Source organism: Erithacus rubecula, assembly GCF_903797595.1.
Source record: "Erithacus rubecula genome assembly, contig: scaffold_434_arrow_ctg1, whole genome shotgun sequence".
Classification (NCBI taxonomy): Eukaryota; Metazoa; Chordata; class Aves; order Passeriformes; family Muscicapidae; genus Erithacus; species Erithacus rubecula.
In genome coordinates this window covers 1-17,266 of record NW_027635904.1, presented here as the reverse complement: position 1 = coordinate 17,266, position 17,266 = coordinate 1, and the positions used below count along the sequence as shown (strand labels likewise).

The window sequence follows — 17,266 nt, the reverse complement described above, 5'->3', positions numbered from 1 at the left end:
TGGAAAATCACATTCAATACCTGCAACTTGGGTATGCGTGTGGGAGGAAGACTGGAAAAGAACTGTGAGGCTGTGTGGAGAGAGATTTGGGTGGAAACAGGATAAGACAAGAAGGAGGAGGTAATGAGTATTAGTCAAAGCAAAGAGACTTCTAAGGCTAGTCCTTTAGGCTGTGTTTTGACACACTGGAAAGAATTGGTAGGGTATGGGGGCACTGAAAAAGAGCAAAGTTTGATCAACTTTCACAGTCAGTAGAATATATGAAAACTTCAGGAAAATTTGGTGTTTCAATTAAACTTTGAACTCTTGAGAAGTTTCTTTATCACACTGAGGGACTCAATCTGATGGAAACAGCACCAAAGCCCTGAGAGGGTCATTAAAGTGCTGATGCTTTGTCTGTGCCGCTGAGCTGGGACTGACTCCTGGCACAGAGGGAGATACTGACAACCAGGAAGAGCTTCAAAAAGACATTTGTGCTGAGTAGCAGCTCCTCTCCCAGCCCAGCAGGGCTGAGGCCACTGCCTGCAGGTACTGAGGGGAAAGGAGCCAGGCACAGACAGGCTGAAGGCAATCAGGACTGGGAAGACATTGAGCTGAGACTTCATTAGGGAAAACATCTTCACAGCCCTCAACATGGTGAGTGTGTGGGTGCAGGGCAATGTCCCCTGTGCTCCTGGAGGGATCTCCTGGAGCCAGCACAGCCCACAGCCTGGGGGATGTGTCAGGAGGACTCTCTCAGTTTCTCTGAGGCACAGGAGGATGAGAAGAAGGATGTGCTACAGAACAGGGCTGCCCTGGGCACCATCAGAGAGACAGGGCAGGACAGCTCCTGCTGCCAGGAACGGCTGCAGGGGCTGAAGCTGGGGCTGCAGCCAGGGCTGCCCAGGGCTGTCCTGCAGAGCAGCTCCTGCAGCCCTCAGGGCTCTTGGCCAGCCCAGGGGATATGCCACCTGCCAGGGGCAGCTCTCAGCCTGCCTGGGAGCACCCTATGGATGGTGGAGGGGAGCTGTGTGTGCAAGGAGTGATTCCTGCCAGGGCAAATCCTGCTGTGTGGAGAGGGTGCTGTGTGGGCCAAGGATGCTCAGAGATCCACCTCATGCCCAGGACATTTCTGAGGGGACTTTCCATGATCTCATTCAGAGCAGGAGTTTCCTGCTTTCCTGAATCTGTGCTCCCACTTTTCCCAGACTCAGCTTGGTGGCAATAGAAACTCAGCTGTGCAGGGTAGAGCAGGAGCTGAGGCTATTAAACCATCACACTGAGTTTTCCTGGGAACCTCAGCAGGTGCCTCCACCTTTCCAGCCTCCAGATTCATCCAGCATCACCTTTCCATGGTGCCCAGGCCTGGGGGAGCTGTTCTTCAATCCCTGCACCCCTAAGCAGCTTCAGGGCAGAACTGCCCCAGGGGCTGGGCTGGGCTCTGGCAGCTCTGGCAGGGAAGGAGCCCAGGGGCACAGGAACAGCTCAGGCTTGGACAGCTGCAGCAGCAGAGCCATGGGCAGGGAGGGAGGGAGGTAGTGCTGAGGGAAGCCCTGCTGCAAGGCAGATGTGGCACCTTCTAGCACTGTCCTGCAGGGCAGATACTGCCCTGAGCAGCACAGTTATGGTGTGCCCTCCCCGCCACCACAGCCCTCAGCCTAGGGGCTCAGGGCCCTCAGTCCCCTCCAGGGGTGGCAGATCAGCAGCAGACATGAAGGGCATCTCTCCTGACATGTTCCATTCCCTGCTGATCAAGGCCTGAAGGCCATTGTCGTGCCCTGGTGCTGACTGGGAGGGGCTGTGCAGGGCTGGTCAGGGAAAGGTTTTCCTCAGGGCCAGCTCTCTCTCCTTGCCTTGCCCAGGTGCTCCTGGCATTGCTGACGGGCTCTCTGGGAATGGCTTTTCAGCTGCAGGCTCAGGCCCAGCCCTTGGGCTCCTCCTGTGCAGGTGGAGCACAGCAATGGTGTGTCCCAGCTCCTTGTGCTTTGGGGTGCTCTCGGCAGGGCAAGCTGGGAGGCTGGGAATGAGCAAATTCTCCCTGACTTAGCAAAGGCAGGACCAGCTTTGTGTGCCAGGGATCCCTCTGCTCTCAGCAGGGTCTCCTGGCTTCCCAGGGAAACACAAGAGTGTAGCTCAGAAAGGTGCAAGTCCAGGGCAGCTGGAACAGGTTGCAGGGATAGAGCAGCTCCCTTCAATCTGCACTAAGCCTCAGACAATCCTCCCGCCTCACTGGACTCTGTTCTCCCCTCTGTGCAGCACAATCTCTTGTTCTGTCCTCTGTTATCCCCATCCCTTCACCTAGGCAACTCCTTTGTCTTAGGAGATGATTTTATGTCCAAGTTCAAATACCAGCACTGGCCCCTGCCCTCCCTGTTCCCCTGCACTGACTGGGGGTCAGGGCTAACATAAAGGTGTCACAGAGATCAAAGTCTGGCTCCTCACACATTGGGCAGCAGCAATCAAATTTCCAAAGAACAAGGTGAAGGAAGGTCTCCTAGACACAGAGAAGGGGGAAGTGTTTAGTGGCAGGAAAGGGTCGCTGAGAAAGTACCTTGACTTTTCTGTGAGAAATCTCCTCTCATTTGTCACTGTCTTTCCTTCTTCATCAGGTTGGAATATGCAGACACAGCAAATGTCCAACAGCAGCTCCATCAGCCACTTCCTCCTGCTGCCATTGGCACACACACGGCAGCTGCAGCTCCTGCACTTCTGCCTCTTCCTGGGCATCTCCCTGGCTGCCCTCCTGGCCAACGGCCTCATCATCAGCGCCGTAGCCTGCGGCCACCACCTGCACACCCCCATGTTCTTCTTCCTGCTCAACCTGGCCCTCACTGACCTGGGCTCCATCTGCACCACTGTCCCCAAAGCCATGCATAATTCCCTCTGGGACACCAGGACCATCTCCTACTCAGGATGTGCAATCCAGCTTTTTTTTTTTGTCTTTTTCATGTCAGCAGAGTTTTCCCTCCTGACCATCATGTGCTACGATCGCTATGTGTCCATCTGCAAACCCCTGCACTATGGGACCCTCCTGGGCAGCAGAGCTTGTGCCCACATGGCAGCAGCTGCCTGGGCCAGTGGCTTTCTCAATGCTCTCATGCACACAGCCAATACATTTTCCCTGCCCCTGTGCCATGGAAATGCCCTGGGCCAGTTCTTCTGTGAAATCCCCCAGATCCTCAAGCTCTCCTGCTCACACTCAAACTTCAGGGACCGTGGGCCCACTGCAGTTAGTGCTTTTCTGTATTTGGGATGCTTTGTGTTCATTGTTTTCTCCTATGTGCAGATTTTCAGGGTTGTACTGAGGATCCCCTCTGAGCAGGGACGGCACAAAGCCTTTTCTACCTGCCTCCCTCACCTGGCTGTGGTCTCTCTGTTTATCAGCACTGCCTTTTTTGCCTACCTGAAGCCCCCTTCCATGTCCTCCCCATCCCTAGATCTGATGGTGTCAGTTCTTTACTCAGTGGTGCCTCCAGCCCTGAATCCCCTCATCTACAGCCTGAAGAATCAGGAGCTCAAGGCTGAAGTGTGGAGACTAATGACTGGGTCATTTCAGGAGCATTAAACTGCTGGAAAATTTCTGAAAATCACTTGTAATAAAAGTCACCTTTGATATTTTTGGTTGGTTTCATTTTAGAGGTTATTTTTCCTTATTTTACATTTTTCATTTTGTCCAGAAAGAAATGTCATTATTTGTACCAATTCTAATTCTGTTTCTCTCTAGCTTTTCTGTGGCCACAGTCTGTGTCAAGAGGGGCTGTGCTTTTAGTGTCTTTAAAGGAACTATAGGGTCTGCCAGAAACGTTTTCTCCAGAGATGCCCCTTTTGCTCCCTTCTCTGGAGCTGCAGCAGCAATGTCTGTGTGCAGAGCTGGGGCAGATCAGTGCTGGCACAGCAGCTGTGCTGTGGTGTTGCCACTGCTGGTCCCGTGCCACTGCCCCACTGCCCTCCTGCCCCTCGTGTGGCTGCAGGGCTGAGTGCTCCCGGGGCTGGGCACAGCCCTGGGGGTGGCAGTGTCAAAGCTGCAGCAGGGACAGGCCATGGGCACTGCTGGGGCAGCGCTGATGCCTCAGGGCAGGGTCTGGGGGCTCCAGGCTCCTTGGCCAGGCTCTGTCTCGAGCACTTGGCCAGGCCAGTGCTGAGCAGAGAAAACCCCCGTGAGCAGCCCCAGGCTGGCCGTGGGCTGGCTGGGGGCAAACAGCATGGCTGGTGCTCTGCAAGGTCCCTGCAAGGGGAAGACCCTGTCAAGGAGCAGCAGAGCAGGGGCTGATACATCCCCACTGTGCTGGACAGCCCAGGACAGCATCCCAGAGCGTCCTCATGCACCTGCCAACAACATCCCCCTCTGCAGCCCTGGCCTCTCCCCCAGCTCACACAGGTGCTGCATCCTTGCAGGCACAGACACGGCAGCACTGGCTCAGGAGCCCCTGTTTGCACTGCACAGAGCAGGCGTCAGCACCCCCATGGTGCTGCTGTGGGGAGATGGAGCTGAGTGAGCACAAATGCTATCAGCCCCTGGGGCCAGCAAGGGCTGGGGGACACAAGGGAAACCACTCAGATTTGTCGTAGCCTCTACAGTCAGGCAAAAAGTTTGTTCCCATGAGCTGTGAGTTTTCAGTCCCACTGCAGACATTGTTGCTCAGAGCCACAGCTGCCTTTTAGCCACCCCCACACAGTCCTGAGCATTTCCTTCGATTCACCTTTGCTGTCTTTCCTCATTATTGATCCATATTTCTGTCTCTTTCCCAATCCTTTCCCCTCCCCTGCAAACAGCCCACCCTGATTTTCCCATTCCTCTATGGCTGCACTTCCCATTTCAGTTCCCGAGTTGTCACCGTGGGAACATCTCTTGGGGAGCAGGATCATCCTACAAGTGCTGCAGAAATTGTCTGCAGGGTCCTGCAGTGCCACGTGCTGCTCCCTTGACAGAGGCACCACAGGCCAGGGGGGCACATCTGGGCTGCTGTGTCTGGGTGTGGGGCTCCCTGTTCTGGGCAGTGAGGAGGGGCTGGAGAGGCTCTGCAGGACTGACAGGATGGGCTTTGGGGCTGTGAAGAGAAGCTGAGGGACCTGGGCTGCTGGACCTTCTGAAGAGGAGGCCCAGGACTCATCCTGCAACTGCTTCAGGGGTGGTTTCAGAGAATCACAGAATAAGCCAGGCTGGAAAAGTCCTTGGAGATCATCAAGTCCAACCTGTGCCCTGACACCACTTTGTCTCTCTGAGCTTTCTCTTCCCAAGAATAAACATCCCCAGCTCCCTCAGCCACTCCTCAAAGGACTTGTGTTCCAGACACCTCATCAGCCTTGTTGCCCTTCTCTGGACATGCTCCAGCTCCTTTCATGTCCTTCCTAAATTGTGGGGCCCAGAACTGGACACAGCACTCGAGATGCAGCATCATAAGTGCTGAGCAAAGGGGAAGAATCACTGCCCTGCTCCTGATGCCCACAGCATTGCTGAGCCATGCCAGGTCCCATTGGCCTTTTTGGCCGGCTGGGAACACTGCTGGCTCATGTCCAGCCTGCTGTCCATCAGTGCCCCCAGGTCCCTTTTTGGCTGGCTGATGTCCAGCCACTCTGTCCCCAGTCTGTAGCACTGCAGGGTTTGTTGTTTCCACAGTGCAGGACCCAGCTCTCAGCCTTGTTAAACCTCACCTTGTTGGATTTGAGTCCTGGATCTTGCCTGTCCAGGTCCCTTTGTAGAACCCTCCTACCCACCAGCAGATCCACAATCCCACACCAGCTTTATGTCAACACAGTTCCAAGGTCTTTTAAATTGCCATAATGGTCTCCATGAGTCCATGAGACTTCCTAGTGTCACAATGTCCCTTTAGTTCCATGAGACACCTGGGTGTCACAAACTCCCTTGGATTCTTGGTCCCCGCAATGTCACAGTGGATCCTTGGTTCCATGAGGTCTCACAGTGCAGCAGTGCTCTCCTTGGTTCCACAGTGTCACAATGGCCTGCTGGTCCCAAGGAGCACCACAGTGTCAAATATGTTTCCTTCATTCCATGAGTCCCTGATGAGCAGCACTGGCCCCTTGTTTCAACGGGTCCCAGCAGTGTCACAGTGGCCCCATAATTACACAAGGTCCTGCTCTGTCACAATGCTCTGCATGATCCCACAAGGCCCTGCAGTGTCACAGTGGCCTCTTGGTTCCATGAGGCCCCGAGTGCCACCATGAATTCCTTGGTGCTGCAGGGAGCCCTGGTTCCACAAGATCCTGCAGTGTCACAAGGGACCCTTGGTTCCATGGGGCACCACAGTGTCACAATTGTTCCCTTAGTTCCAAAAGTCCTTGCAGTGGAGCAATGGCCCCTTGATTCCATTGGCCCCAGGCTCTCACAAGGCTCTCCTTGGTCCCACAGTGTCACAATGGCCCCTTGGTTCCACAAGGCCCTGCAGTGTCACAGTGGCCTCTGTGGTTCCATGAGGACCCAGAGTGTCACAATGGACTCCTTCCATGTAGCCCCACAGTGTCACAGTGGCCCCTTGACTCTGTGGTGCCATGTTGCACACAGTGTCACTCTGGTCCTGTCAGTTCCACGAGGCCCTGCAGTGTCACAATGTCCTCTTGATTCCCCAGGGCCCTGCAGTGTCACTATCATCACAGAATCACCCAGGCTGGAAAAGACCTTGGAGAGCATCAAGTCCAACCTGTGACCCAACAACACCTTGTTACCCAGACTGTGGAACTCAGTGCCATAGCCAGTCTGTCCTGAAACATCTCCAGGTACAGTGACACACCCACCTCTCTGGGCAATCCAATGCAAAGCCCAATCACCCTCTTAGTAAAGAATATTTCCTAATATCCAGCCTAAACCTCCCCTGGTGCAGCCTAAGGCTGTGTCCTCCTGTCCTGTCTCTGTTCCTTGGGAAAAGAGCCTGAGTCTCATCTGGCTGCACTCTCTGGTCAGGGAGTTGTAGAGAGTGATGATGTCTCCCCAAGCCTCCTCTTCTCCAGGATAAACATCCCCAGCTCTCTCAGCCACTCCTCACAGGACTTGTGTTCCAGACCCCTGACCAGCCTTGTTACCCTTCTCTGGACACGCTCCAGCCCCTCCAGGTCCTTCCTAAATTGGTAGACAAGAACTGGACACAGCACTCGAGGTGCTGCCTAACCAGTGCTGAGCACAGGGGAAGAATCACTGCCCTGCTCCTGGTGGCAACTCCATCCCTGATCCGTAAAAGTTCTAGGGGTGGGATGAGGGAAATGGTTGCAAGGCTGTGGGGATAAAATCTGACCAATTGTCATGTCAGCCATGAAGGGTCTTGATTTTCACATCAGTTCAGACTGCATTAGAAGGTGCTGGGAGTCAATATCAATTGGATATGGCTAATATCAATCTATAAACAGGAAAAGACAACAGGACAAAACTGTTCTCTCTATTGTTTTCAATATAGTATATTTACTTGGAATACACTTCTGAAATCTTTCTAATTAACCACAGAAGAATTGAGAACTGAAATAATTCCCTGGGGCTTTTTTTGTTCTGGTGTTTTCAACAAATGTTTATGAACCTTTGTCACTGAATTTCTGAACTGAGGAGCTCAAGAAAGAAGACGCCTTTGGAAAAGTGAAATTCATCAACAGCCTCCAAGTGGCTGAGGATCCATCCTCATCAGATCAGGAATGAACAGAAATGGGCACAGCTTTGTGGCTGCCCCAGCTCTGGGATGGGCTCTGGGTCTGGAGCAGGAGCAGCTCTGGAGGGCCCCAAGGCCGGGGCTGTTGTGCTGGCCTGGGCAGATGGGATGGCAGCAGGGGCTGCAGAGCTCTCAGGAGCTCAGGGAGAGGGGAGCAGGACACACAGGGAGCCTCCTTTTGCCTTGGCCAAGCACCTTCTCATTCATCACCCCAAAGAGACACACCCACTGACCACTCACACTGACCACAACCAACTGACCACATCCTACTGACCACAATCCTCTGACCACACCCACTGCAAAGACACCAATGCCCACACCCCATAGACCACACCCACTGACCACCCAACTGATCACACTGCCACTGACCACTCCCACTGACCATGCCACTGACCATTCCCATATGGCAACACCCACCAGACCTCACTGAGCTCCCATACTGACCACGCCCAGTAAACACAATCACAGACCACCTCTGCATACCATGCCTCAATGACCGTAGCCCACTGACCATACCCACTGACCACAACCAGTGACCACACCTATTGACCACAGCCAGTGACCAAACCTATTGACCACAATGACTGACTGCACCCACTGACCACATCCCTTGCCAAGACACCAATGCCCACACCCACTGACCACATCCCACCCAGTTCTCTCACTGACCACATCCACTGACCACCCTCACTGACTGCACCCACTGAACACACTCACTGGCCACACCCACTGACTATAGGCACTGGCCACACGCTACTTACTGCCCTAATGACCATACCTCCACGGAGCACATCTCACTGAACACACCAATGGACCACACCACAATGACCCCCAAACTGACTATACCCCAACTGAACATAACCACTGAGCACACCCACTGAGCACACCCATATCCAAGAAACCAATGCCCACACCCCACTGACCACGCTCACTGACCATACTCCACTGACAAACTGACCATACCTTCACTGACCACACCAACAACCACATCCCCTGACCACCCAACTGACCACCCCCACCCAACTACCGAACTGACCACATTCACTGACCACAACCACTGACCATACCCACTGGCCACTCTCCAATAGCAACCTATCTGACCAAATCCTCTGGCTAGAAATACTTACCACAATCCCTCTGACCACCTGTACTAGCCATCCCCAGTGACAATCCAACTGACCATATTACCACGGACTACCACAGCTACTGACCACATCCTACTTCCCACACTTCCAGCACCGATCACCCCAAATGGCCACACCCACTGACCAGGACACACTTACCACCCCCACTGACCACTCCCACTGTCCATACTCACTGAGCTCAATCCACTGACCACCCAACTGACCAAGCTGACCACTGATCATACCCTGACTGACCACATGCTGCTGGCCACACCAACTTTCCACCCCATCACAGAACACACCCACTGACCATACCCACTGCCCAGACACCAAGGCCCATACCCCACTGACCACGCCAACTAATCACAGCCCACTAACCACCAAAAGGACCCCTACCCATTGGCCCCAACCACTGATCACACCTACTGACCATCCCACTGACCAGATCCAGTGGTCACCCCACTGACCACAATGCAATGACCACCCTAATGACCACATCCCTACTGACCTTTCCCAGTGACCACACCCCCACTGATCACCCCCACTGCCCACAAAGACCACACCAAGTGACCATCCCTCACTGACCAAACCCACCAACCACCCCCACTGCTCACACCCACTGACCACACCAATGACCACATCCCCTGATCACCCAACTGACAATCCTCAACCGTTACCCAATTGACCACATTCACTGACCACACCCACTGACCACAGCTAGTGACCACATCCACTGACCACACTCACAAGCCATCACCACTAACCACACCCCAATAACTGCAGCCCACTGACCACACCCACTGCCTACACACCACTGTCCACACCCTTTCCCCAAAACCAGTGACCACACCCCACTGACCACACCCACTGACTGCACCCACCCTTCACCCTAACTAACCACAACCACTGATCACACCCCTCTGACCCTACCCACTATGAAGACACCAGTGCCTACACCCCACTGACCATATCCACCAAATAGCCACTGACCACACCGCCACTGACCATTCTGCCACTGACAACAAACACTGACCACCTCCTACTGATCAAACCCACTGACCATGCCACTGACCACACCACTGATCACAACTGCTGACCACACTCAGTGAACACACCCATTGCCAAGACACCAATGCCCACAGCCCACTGACCACACCCACTGGCCACACCCCAATGAATTCTCCCACTGACCAAATCCACAGTCCACTCCTACTGACCACAATCCACTGGCCAGCCAACTAACCACACCATGACTGACCACACCCATTGATCACATCCACTGACAACCCCAGTGGCCATGCCCACTAACTGTACGGACTGACCACACAACACTGACCACCCCCAGTAACCGCAAAAACTGGCCACATCCACTGACCACACCAACTGACCATATCCACTGTCCACCTCAATGCCCACACCCCACTCTCCACTCCTGCTGATGGCACCCACTGACCAAACACAATGACCACCCCACTGACCCAACCATATGGTCCTGAGAAATGACCACACCCACTGACCACAACCACTGACCATACCCTTGTCCCACACACCACTGTCCACCTCCCACTGACCACCCACACTGACCACATCCTCTGACCACTCTACCACTGACCACAACCACTGACTACCCTGCAGGCTACCCTTAATGACCACACCCTTTGACCACACCCCACTGATCACTGCCACTGACTGCACCCATTGACCACTACCCATGGCCACACCAACTGACTACCCAACTGACCACACCCAGTTACCAAGCCCCACCGACCTCCCAACTGACCACATCCGCTGACCATAGCTACTGATCACATCCCACTGCCCACACACAATGACAACACCCACTGGTCACACCCACTGACCACACCCACTGAGAACCCAACTGACCTCACCACCACTGACCACAACCACTGGCCATAAACCACTGATCACACAGACTGGCTGCACCCATTGCCAAAATGCTCACACCCCACTAACCACACCCACTGAGTACATCCCACTTACCACTCAACTGACCATACCTCCACTGAGCACACCCACTGAACACATCCACTCAGCCCATCCACTGACCACACACCAATGACCACCCAACTCACCACACCCCCATTTATCACAACCACTGACCACACCCACTGACCACACCCACTGGCCACACCTCACCAGCCACTTACACTGACCACACCTATTGGCCATACTCACTTCCCATTCCAATGAGCACAACCACTGACCACACTTCATTCCCCTCTTTAATGACCACACTTACTGGCAACACCCACCAACCACACCTCACTGACCGCTGCAATGGTCATGGCCCACTGACCTCACTCACTGACCAAACCCACGGACAACACCCCAGTGACCAAACCACTGACCACATCCCCACTGACCACCCCCACTGACCACCTAACTGAACACTCCAACTGACCACACCATCAATTCAGGTTGTGGTGGGAGACAGAGATCATACGAACCCTCAGTGATCCATATGACAAAATCTTTCTTTATTCTTTGGGACTCTTCTTAATCAAGGGTTTGAATGTCCCAGATAAGCACATGTGATTGGTTGGGGTCTTAACACAACCATTTCCCTGGCCAATAATGCATCTGCCCTTAGGGTTCAATGCATTGGCTGGGATCCTTTCTATGTGTTCAAATCCATCCAATCATCTCTCACCCAAGGACCCTGTTACTTCTAGGCTGCTGTGATGGTTTGTAAAGATTTCCTGAAATTTTTCTCAGCCAGGACCTGGGCAGCCTCCCATGGACCTGACAATGACCAATTGGTCTCTGATTTTTAATGTTGAAACACTGTTACACTAACGCAGGCCAGGGGTTTATGCACAGAATCACGAATGAGACGGGACTGCTGTGGAACGTCTCTCAAGCTGCTTTATTATTTTGTCTTTCCTCCCAAGCATCAGTGTCATTACAAGGTTGGAACAGCAGGAAGATGCCAGCAGCTCATGCTCTTAGCAACAGCCAGAGAACAGTGATGTTACAATGCACTTTGAAAGGTTTTTGACCAATCACAAAAAGCAAAAGCGTGATGACAATAGTTTCATCCAACCACTATAAGTGCATGTACCTTTGGTTAAAACAATGCTTGCTAATTTTGAATACAATACCTACTTGTAAGCCTTAAAATACAATGCACAGAACTCCATTATTAAGCTTAGACCTTCCTAATATCTTGCTAGATATACTTTTCTGCAGCTTAGAGAATTATTCTAGCCAAGTGTTAATACACAGACCATTGCTCTATTTGTCCTTGCTTTCTACATGTCATAGAACTTTTCTGCTGACATACCTTATGCTTTCTGCTTAGCTCTAATTGCAGTTCTGCAGTCTCTGAGGCCTGGTGTTTTTGCACCTTCTGATTTTAAGGATTCCCATATTACACCAATGAGAAAGGTTCTTTGTGAAACACACATGTAAAGGTGAAGGAACACTGAGAAAGTTCTCTTTTGCTTCTGGCCTCAGTACAGGTAACACCGGCCCAGGCCCCTCCACACAGCCCACAGGCCTGGCCGGGCCTGGGCCAGGGCCAGGCTCTGACTCTGGGCCCCGTTTTCAGCAGGGTCCCCAATAGAAACGGGGAGGGGAGGCCCACGCAGCTGCCAGGATCTTGGATTCCCCCCCTGGCACAGCCAGGAACCCCGCGGCTCAGCAGAACATACAGCAGACATTCAAACCCTGCCCTGCCCTGGTCTGCAGGGTCTTTTTCCCAACGGGAGAGCGGCTCCGGGCGGCCGGGCCCTCCTGGGCAGCGCAGCCTGGGGCAGACACAGCTGGGCCCATCCTGGCAAGGGACTCGCCCTTCACTGCTGGGCAGGGGAAGGGAAACCCATCTGCCTGCGGCTGTAATTGAATGCAGCAAACACCAGAAAACAGCCATGCAGCCACAACAACCACCACCGATCTCTGGCTGGGCCCTTACGATCCCATCCCAGTCCCAGCTGGTCTGAAATGCTCCATCCCAACTGCTCCAGCCACTGCCTGAGCAAGATATTAACTCTGTCATTGCCCAGAATGAGACTTGCAGGCACTTTGTTCTCTCTCCTGAGTGAAAGAACAGAACCAAGATGAAGATATGCACAGAAACAGTATGAAAACACCGAGGCCAGACAAAAGGAAGGGTCAGGCCCCAGATGAGGGAAAGAGGAGAGTCATGGACTGAAATTTCTCTTTTTAATCTATGGAGAAGAGACTCGTTTCCCTACAGCACAAAGAGATTGTAGGTTTAATTGTAGATATGAGCAGAGGCATTTGTGCTGAAATGAGCAGATGTTGGAACAGTTGTGATCCCATAAGTTTGAATAAAGAGGAGAGATGAAGATCCCTGCTTCCCCCCAGCAAAGAGAAGAAAGACCTCTGTTTTCAAAGATGAAGATAGCTTTTGTTTGAACTGTTATAATGACAAAAGTGTGCCCCATAAGTTGATATGTTCCTCAATAATGTTATGGGAAACCTATTTAGCAAGAAAGGGATTTTTACATAGTGATCTTGCAATATATGAATATAATGTAATTCGTGTAAGAATAATACAGTACTGTAGAATAAGCAATGTTTGTAGGAGCAAAATAATAAAGCTCAAAATGGACCACAGACAATAGGGACACAGATTGCTCGATCATATCATTATAACATCCAACAAAAGCAGGACAGCCCAAATTAACAACTTAATAGACCCAGCTGTTGATGCTTGGTTGGCAAGTAATGGACATGGCTCAGCTGAGGCCTTATTATCAGCCCATGAAAATGGCTCGTCTGAGGATTCAGGGCAAGAATGTAGCTGCTAAACTGCACGTATTAGCAAGGTCAGGCTATAGCAGCCTATTCATAAAATTGATGCTACTTTAGCTAGAGGATGTGCGAGAAGGAAGAGATGGATAGTTTGTTGCTATATAGAGGATAGATGCAGTAGGTTTGCTGCTAAAAAGCACGTATACAGACATAGCTGAAAAAGTAGAAGGGGTGGTCATCTCATGCTTGCAAGAGCCAATAGTAGGAGAGGCGTGTGTACCTCAAACCAATGAAATTATGCCAAATATGCTTAGTCATTGTATTTTGGATTCTAAATATAGATGGTGCCTTCAATAAATGGAACTATGCTTTATCAATTACATTGATTGGTTGCATATTTTTCTCGCCAAACTTTCCCCACACTTATCTACTCCTCTCGCCAGAAAAAATCTTGTCAACTGGTAGGAATTGCTAGAGACAAGGCTTTCAAACCAGTCCCCAGTATGATTAGCCCAATGTCTCTGTTTAAATCCATGTATGCTTGTATTAGAAGGAGTGAACTCTTTTAACTCCCCTGCTGCCTCCTGTTTTTTTTTTAGTAGCTCTTCGGTCAAGTCCTGTATGCCATTCCAAGTCTTTGTTATCAAATGTGTGGAGTGATGTTGCTGCTGTAGCAGCACCCTGAGTTCCGTGGGAACAACTCCAGAGCACTGGGTACCACAGCAGTGGGCACAGTGAGAGACTCGCCTCCACTGCCATGGCCATCCAGCCACGGGGAGAGCAGCTGCTGGGGCTGCCCCCATTCTGCTGACAGCAGTCTGCCCCCAACATGTGGACTGTGTTGCCATGATTTTGGCAGAATGTGGAAAATTCATTGTTTGAAGGTATTTTTATGTTGTCTAACATCACCTGACTGGAGCAGCTTGGTAGGCAGGATGCCCTGTGGGCAGAGCCACGGCAGGGATGGGTGGCTGTCACTTGCATTGGCAGTGTCATTTTTCCAGGCAGGCTCCTGATACAGCTGTGAGGGAAGGCACCAGCAGCTGAATCAGGCCCAGGGAGGAGCAGCAGCAGCAGCGCATTGAGGAGACCCTCATCTGCAAAGAGCCACTCACCCTCTTTGCTCCCCCATGGCAGCACAAGGTGATTCCACTGCAGGTGCAGGGCTGTAGCAGACAGGACACTCCTTCAGGCAGGGCTTGCTGCAATCACGTTCCTGCAGCTGTGCTGGGAGGATGGTGGCTGCAGCAGGGGTGTCCATGCCCAGGAATGCTGCTTGGCTCAGGGAGGCAGAGTGTGCACAAAAGCTGCATTCAAAGCACTGATCATGAGCCGCCTGAGCCACTGGCAAGTGCAGCAGCTCTTCTGCATTCTGTGCAAGTGAGAGCCCAGCCCTGGAGCCTGTCTCTGGGAACAGGGAAACTGTTGGGGATGAGGAAATAGATGTGAAGGTTTAAGGCTTCTTCCTTTCTTTAGATAATGCCAAATGACACAAATACCAAGGAGCTAACAGACATTCCGTTCCAAGTATGTCAGGAAGGTTTAGAGATAAGGTTTATAGATAAGAAAGCAGTAAAACATGGTAATAGAGAGATTCCTATAGGTTTCATGCAAACATTAGGAATTTAATATTTTGTAGTAGATTGGTTAATGGAAGTTAGAATATTCAACATAAAAGAATACTTAATGTATTTTAAATGGGAAGTCGCTCTCTTATCCTCTCTCTTTTTCTCTCTATGCTCTAGTCTCTCTACTCTCTTATTCTCTCTTACACTCACTCCCTCATATACCCACGCCCTTACAATAAACTACAAACTTCATGACCAGAATATAGCAAGCTCCTAAGTCTGTCCTGATGACCATCCACCCGAATTTAACCCCCACAGATAACACTCTGAGGATGGTTCTGAATTTTCAGGGACAGTCAAAATTAGAATAATTTTGAGGTTGGTGTTGCAGTGTTGGGTTTGGGTGTGTCTGCAGGAAAGAAAGCAGGAATAAACCCCTGCCACAATGAAGGAGAACCTTTGCATGGCCAATTTCCACCCTACAGACACACTGATCGTATTGGCCCACTAAATACTGGGGGCAGCGAATGAAGAGTGAAAAGCTTCTTTGAGGAGGTAGGAGAGATGAGACTTGAAGAAATAATTTTGCTGATGTAGGAAAAGGGATCAGACCCACTGGTCCCTTGGCTCATGCTCAGTTCTGCCAAATCAAACATAATCAGTTTTAACCACTCTGTTGAAGAGTATATCAGAAGAACGTGCCCCATGCTATTTCCATTAAGAAAATTTTGAATTGTCAGGAAGTGCCAAGATCAGAAATATTTTGAAACAAATCCTGTTTATGTTGTGTTTCAGTGTCTCTGCAATAAAGAAAGCAGGGAATAAACCCCTGAAGCAATGAAGCAGAGCAAAGGTAGAATGTTTGGATGGTCAGTTTATTTCCTAATGATATCAGCCAACTGAATTCAGCAGTCATCTACTGGGGAGTGCAAAGCTTCTTTTACTGCAAATAACTGGTTGTGTCTCAGCACTTTATTTGTTGTGAAGAGAAATAAACAAAATCCTCAGCCAACAAGCTAAAGCCCAGAACTGAGTGGGAAGGACATAAATGAAGCCCTTGAAAAGTAGTTTTGCAAAGCATCAGCTTTCTAGACAGTGTCAAACCCTCAGGCCCGGCCAGGCCCAGGGCTGGCTGCCCTTGGGAAGGGAAGGGAAGGGAAGGGGATGGAATTGGGGTGCGGTGGGGTGGGATGGGGGTTCTGTGGCCATGGAAACGAGAGAACCAGGAGCGAGCGCGTCACAAAGGGGCAGCCCCGCGCTGGGGCTGGGAAGGTTGTGGGTGACACGGACACAGCGGCTGGAGACGCAGCAGGAGACACGTCTGGCTCTGCTGTCTGTGCCCACTGCTGGCCATTGGAGTCACCCCACCTTGTTCTAGGGCTGGGGACCAGCTCCTGTCACTGTCTATCCCAGAGAGTTCCCAAATTCAATGGAGATACTTCTGTGAGACACAAGCACAGGTTCAAACATGGATTCTACTGGAAAAGGAAAGGCCACAGAAAGAAAAGATGAGGATAGAAAGGAGCTGAAAGGCCTGACCAAAATGGAGAAAAATCCCACCAGTGTTCAGGGAAATTGGTCCACTGTGGTCAGTGCTGCCCTGTGTCAGAGTTGGTGGCTGACAGCTACAGGTGATCGTGCAAGGACACCCATAGCATCAAAACATTCTGTCATTAGTTCACTCTGCTTTCTCCTTTTTGACAGTAGCTAAATCACTCATACTGTCAGTGGGGTCAGGGACTGTGGCCACAGATGACCACAAATTGAACATGGTCAGGAGATGCAAGTCCTGTTTCTTTCTTAGCCATCAATGTTGGGTCTCACTACAGATACATTTCCTGTTCTTCCTCTGCTGGTGATTTGGCCAAACACTGAGGATGATATTAGGTGCTATAAAACACCAGCAAGGCCTGCCTGCTTGTAGAGAGCTCTTGAGGTTGCAGAAATAGCAGTCACAGCTGTGTGGGTCTTTACTGGGTATTCACACAAGGCCACCATCAAGAAGAAATCTTTCCTCCCCACTTATCATTGGAGCTTTCCACCTTTCCCTTCAGATATGATAACTCAATAGTGTTCAGAGGAATTAAACACAGGCTAGATCCATAAAAAACAAAAACAAAGAAATTTTTCTCAAGAATTGAAAAGTCCCTCTAGATCTTCAACCATTGGACATGTATATGGTATGATAAAGGAGGAAAATCGTCTAACT

General features: G+C 51.3%; 1 protein-coding gene across 1 annotated transcript; it reads left to right on the top strand.

Moving 5' to 3' along the window:
• Nucleotides 1-2,496: 2,496 nt before the first annotated feature.
• LOC306816197 (olfactory receptor 14J1-like) lies at nucleotides 2,497-3,544 on the top strand (the record flags this gene model as incomplete). Its single annotated transcript, XM_079332674.1, has 1 exon — nucleotides 2,497-3,544. The coding sequence occupies exon 1, from the start codon at nucleotides 2,597-2,599 to the stop codon at nucleotides 3,542-3,544; it is 948 nt and encodes a 315-aa protein (XP_079188800.1). The 5' UTR covers nucleotides 2,497-2,596.
• Between the last annotated feature and the right edge of the window lie 13,722 nt (nucleotides 3,545-17,266).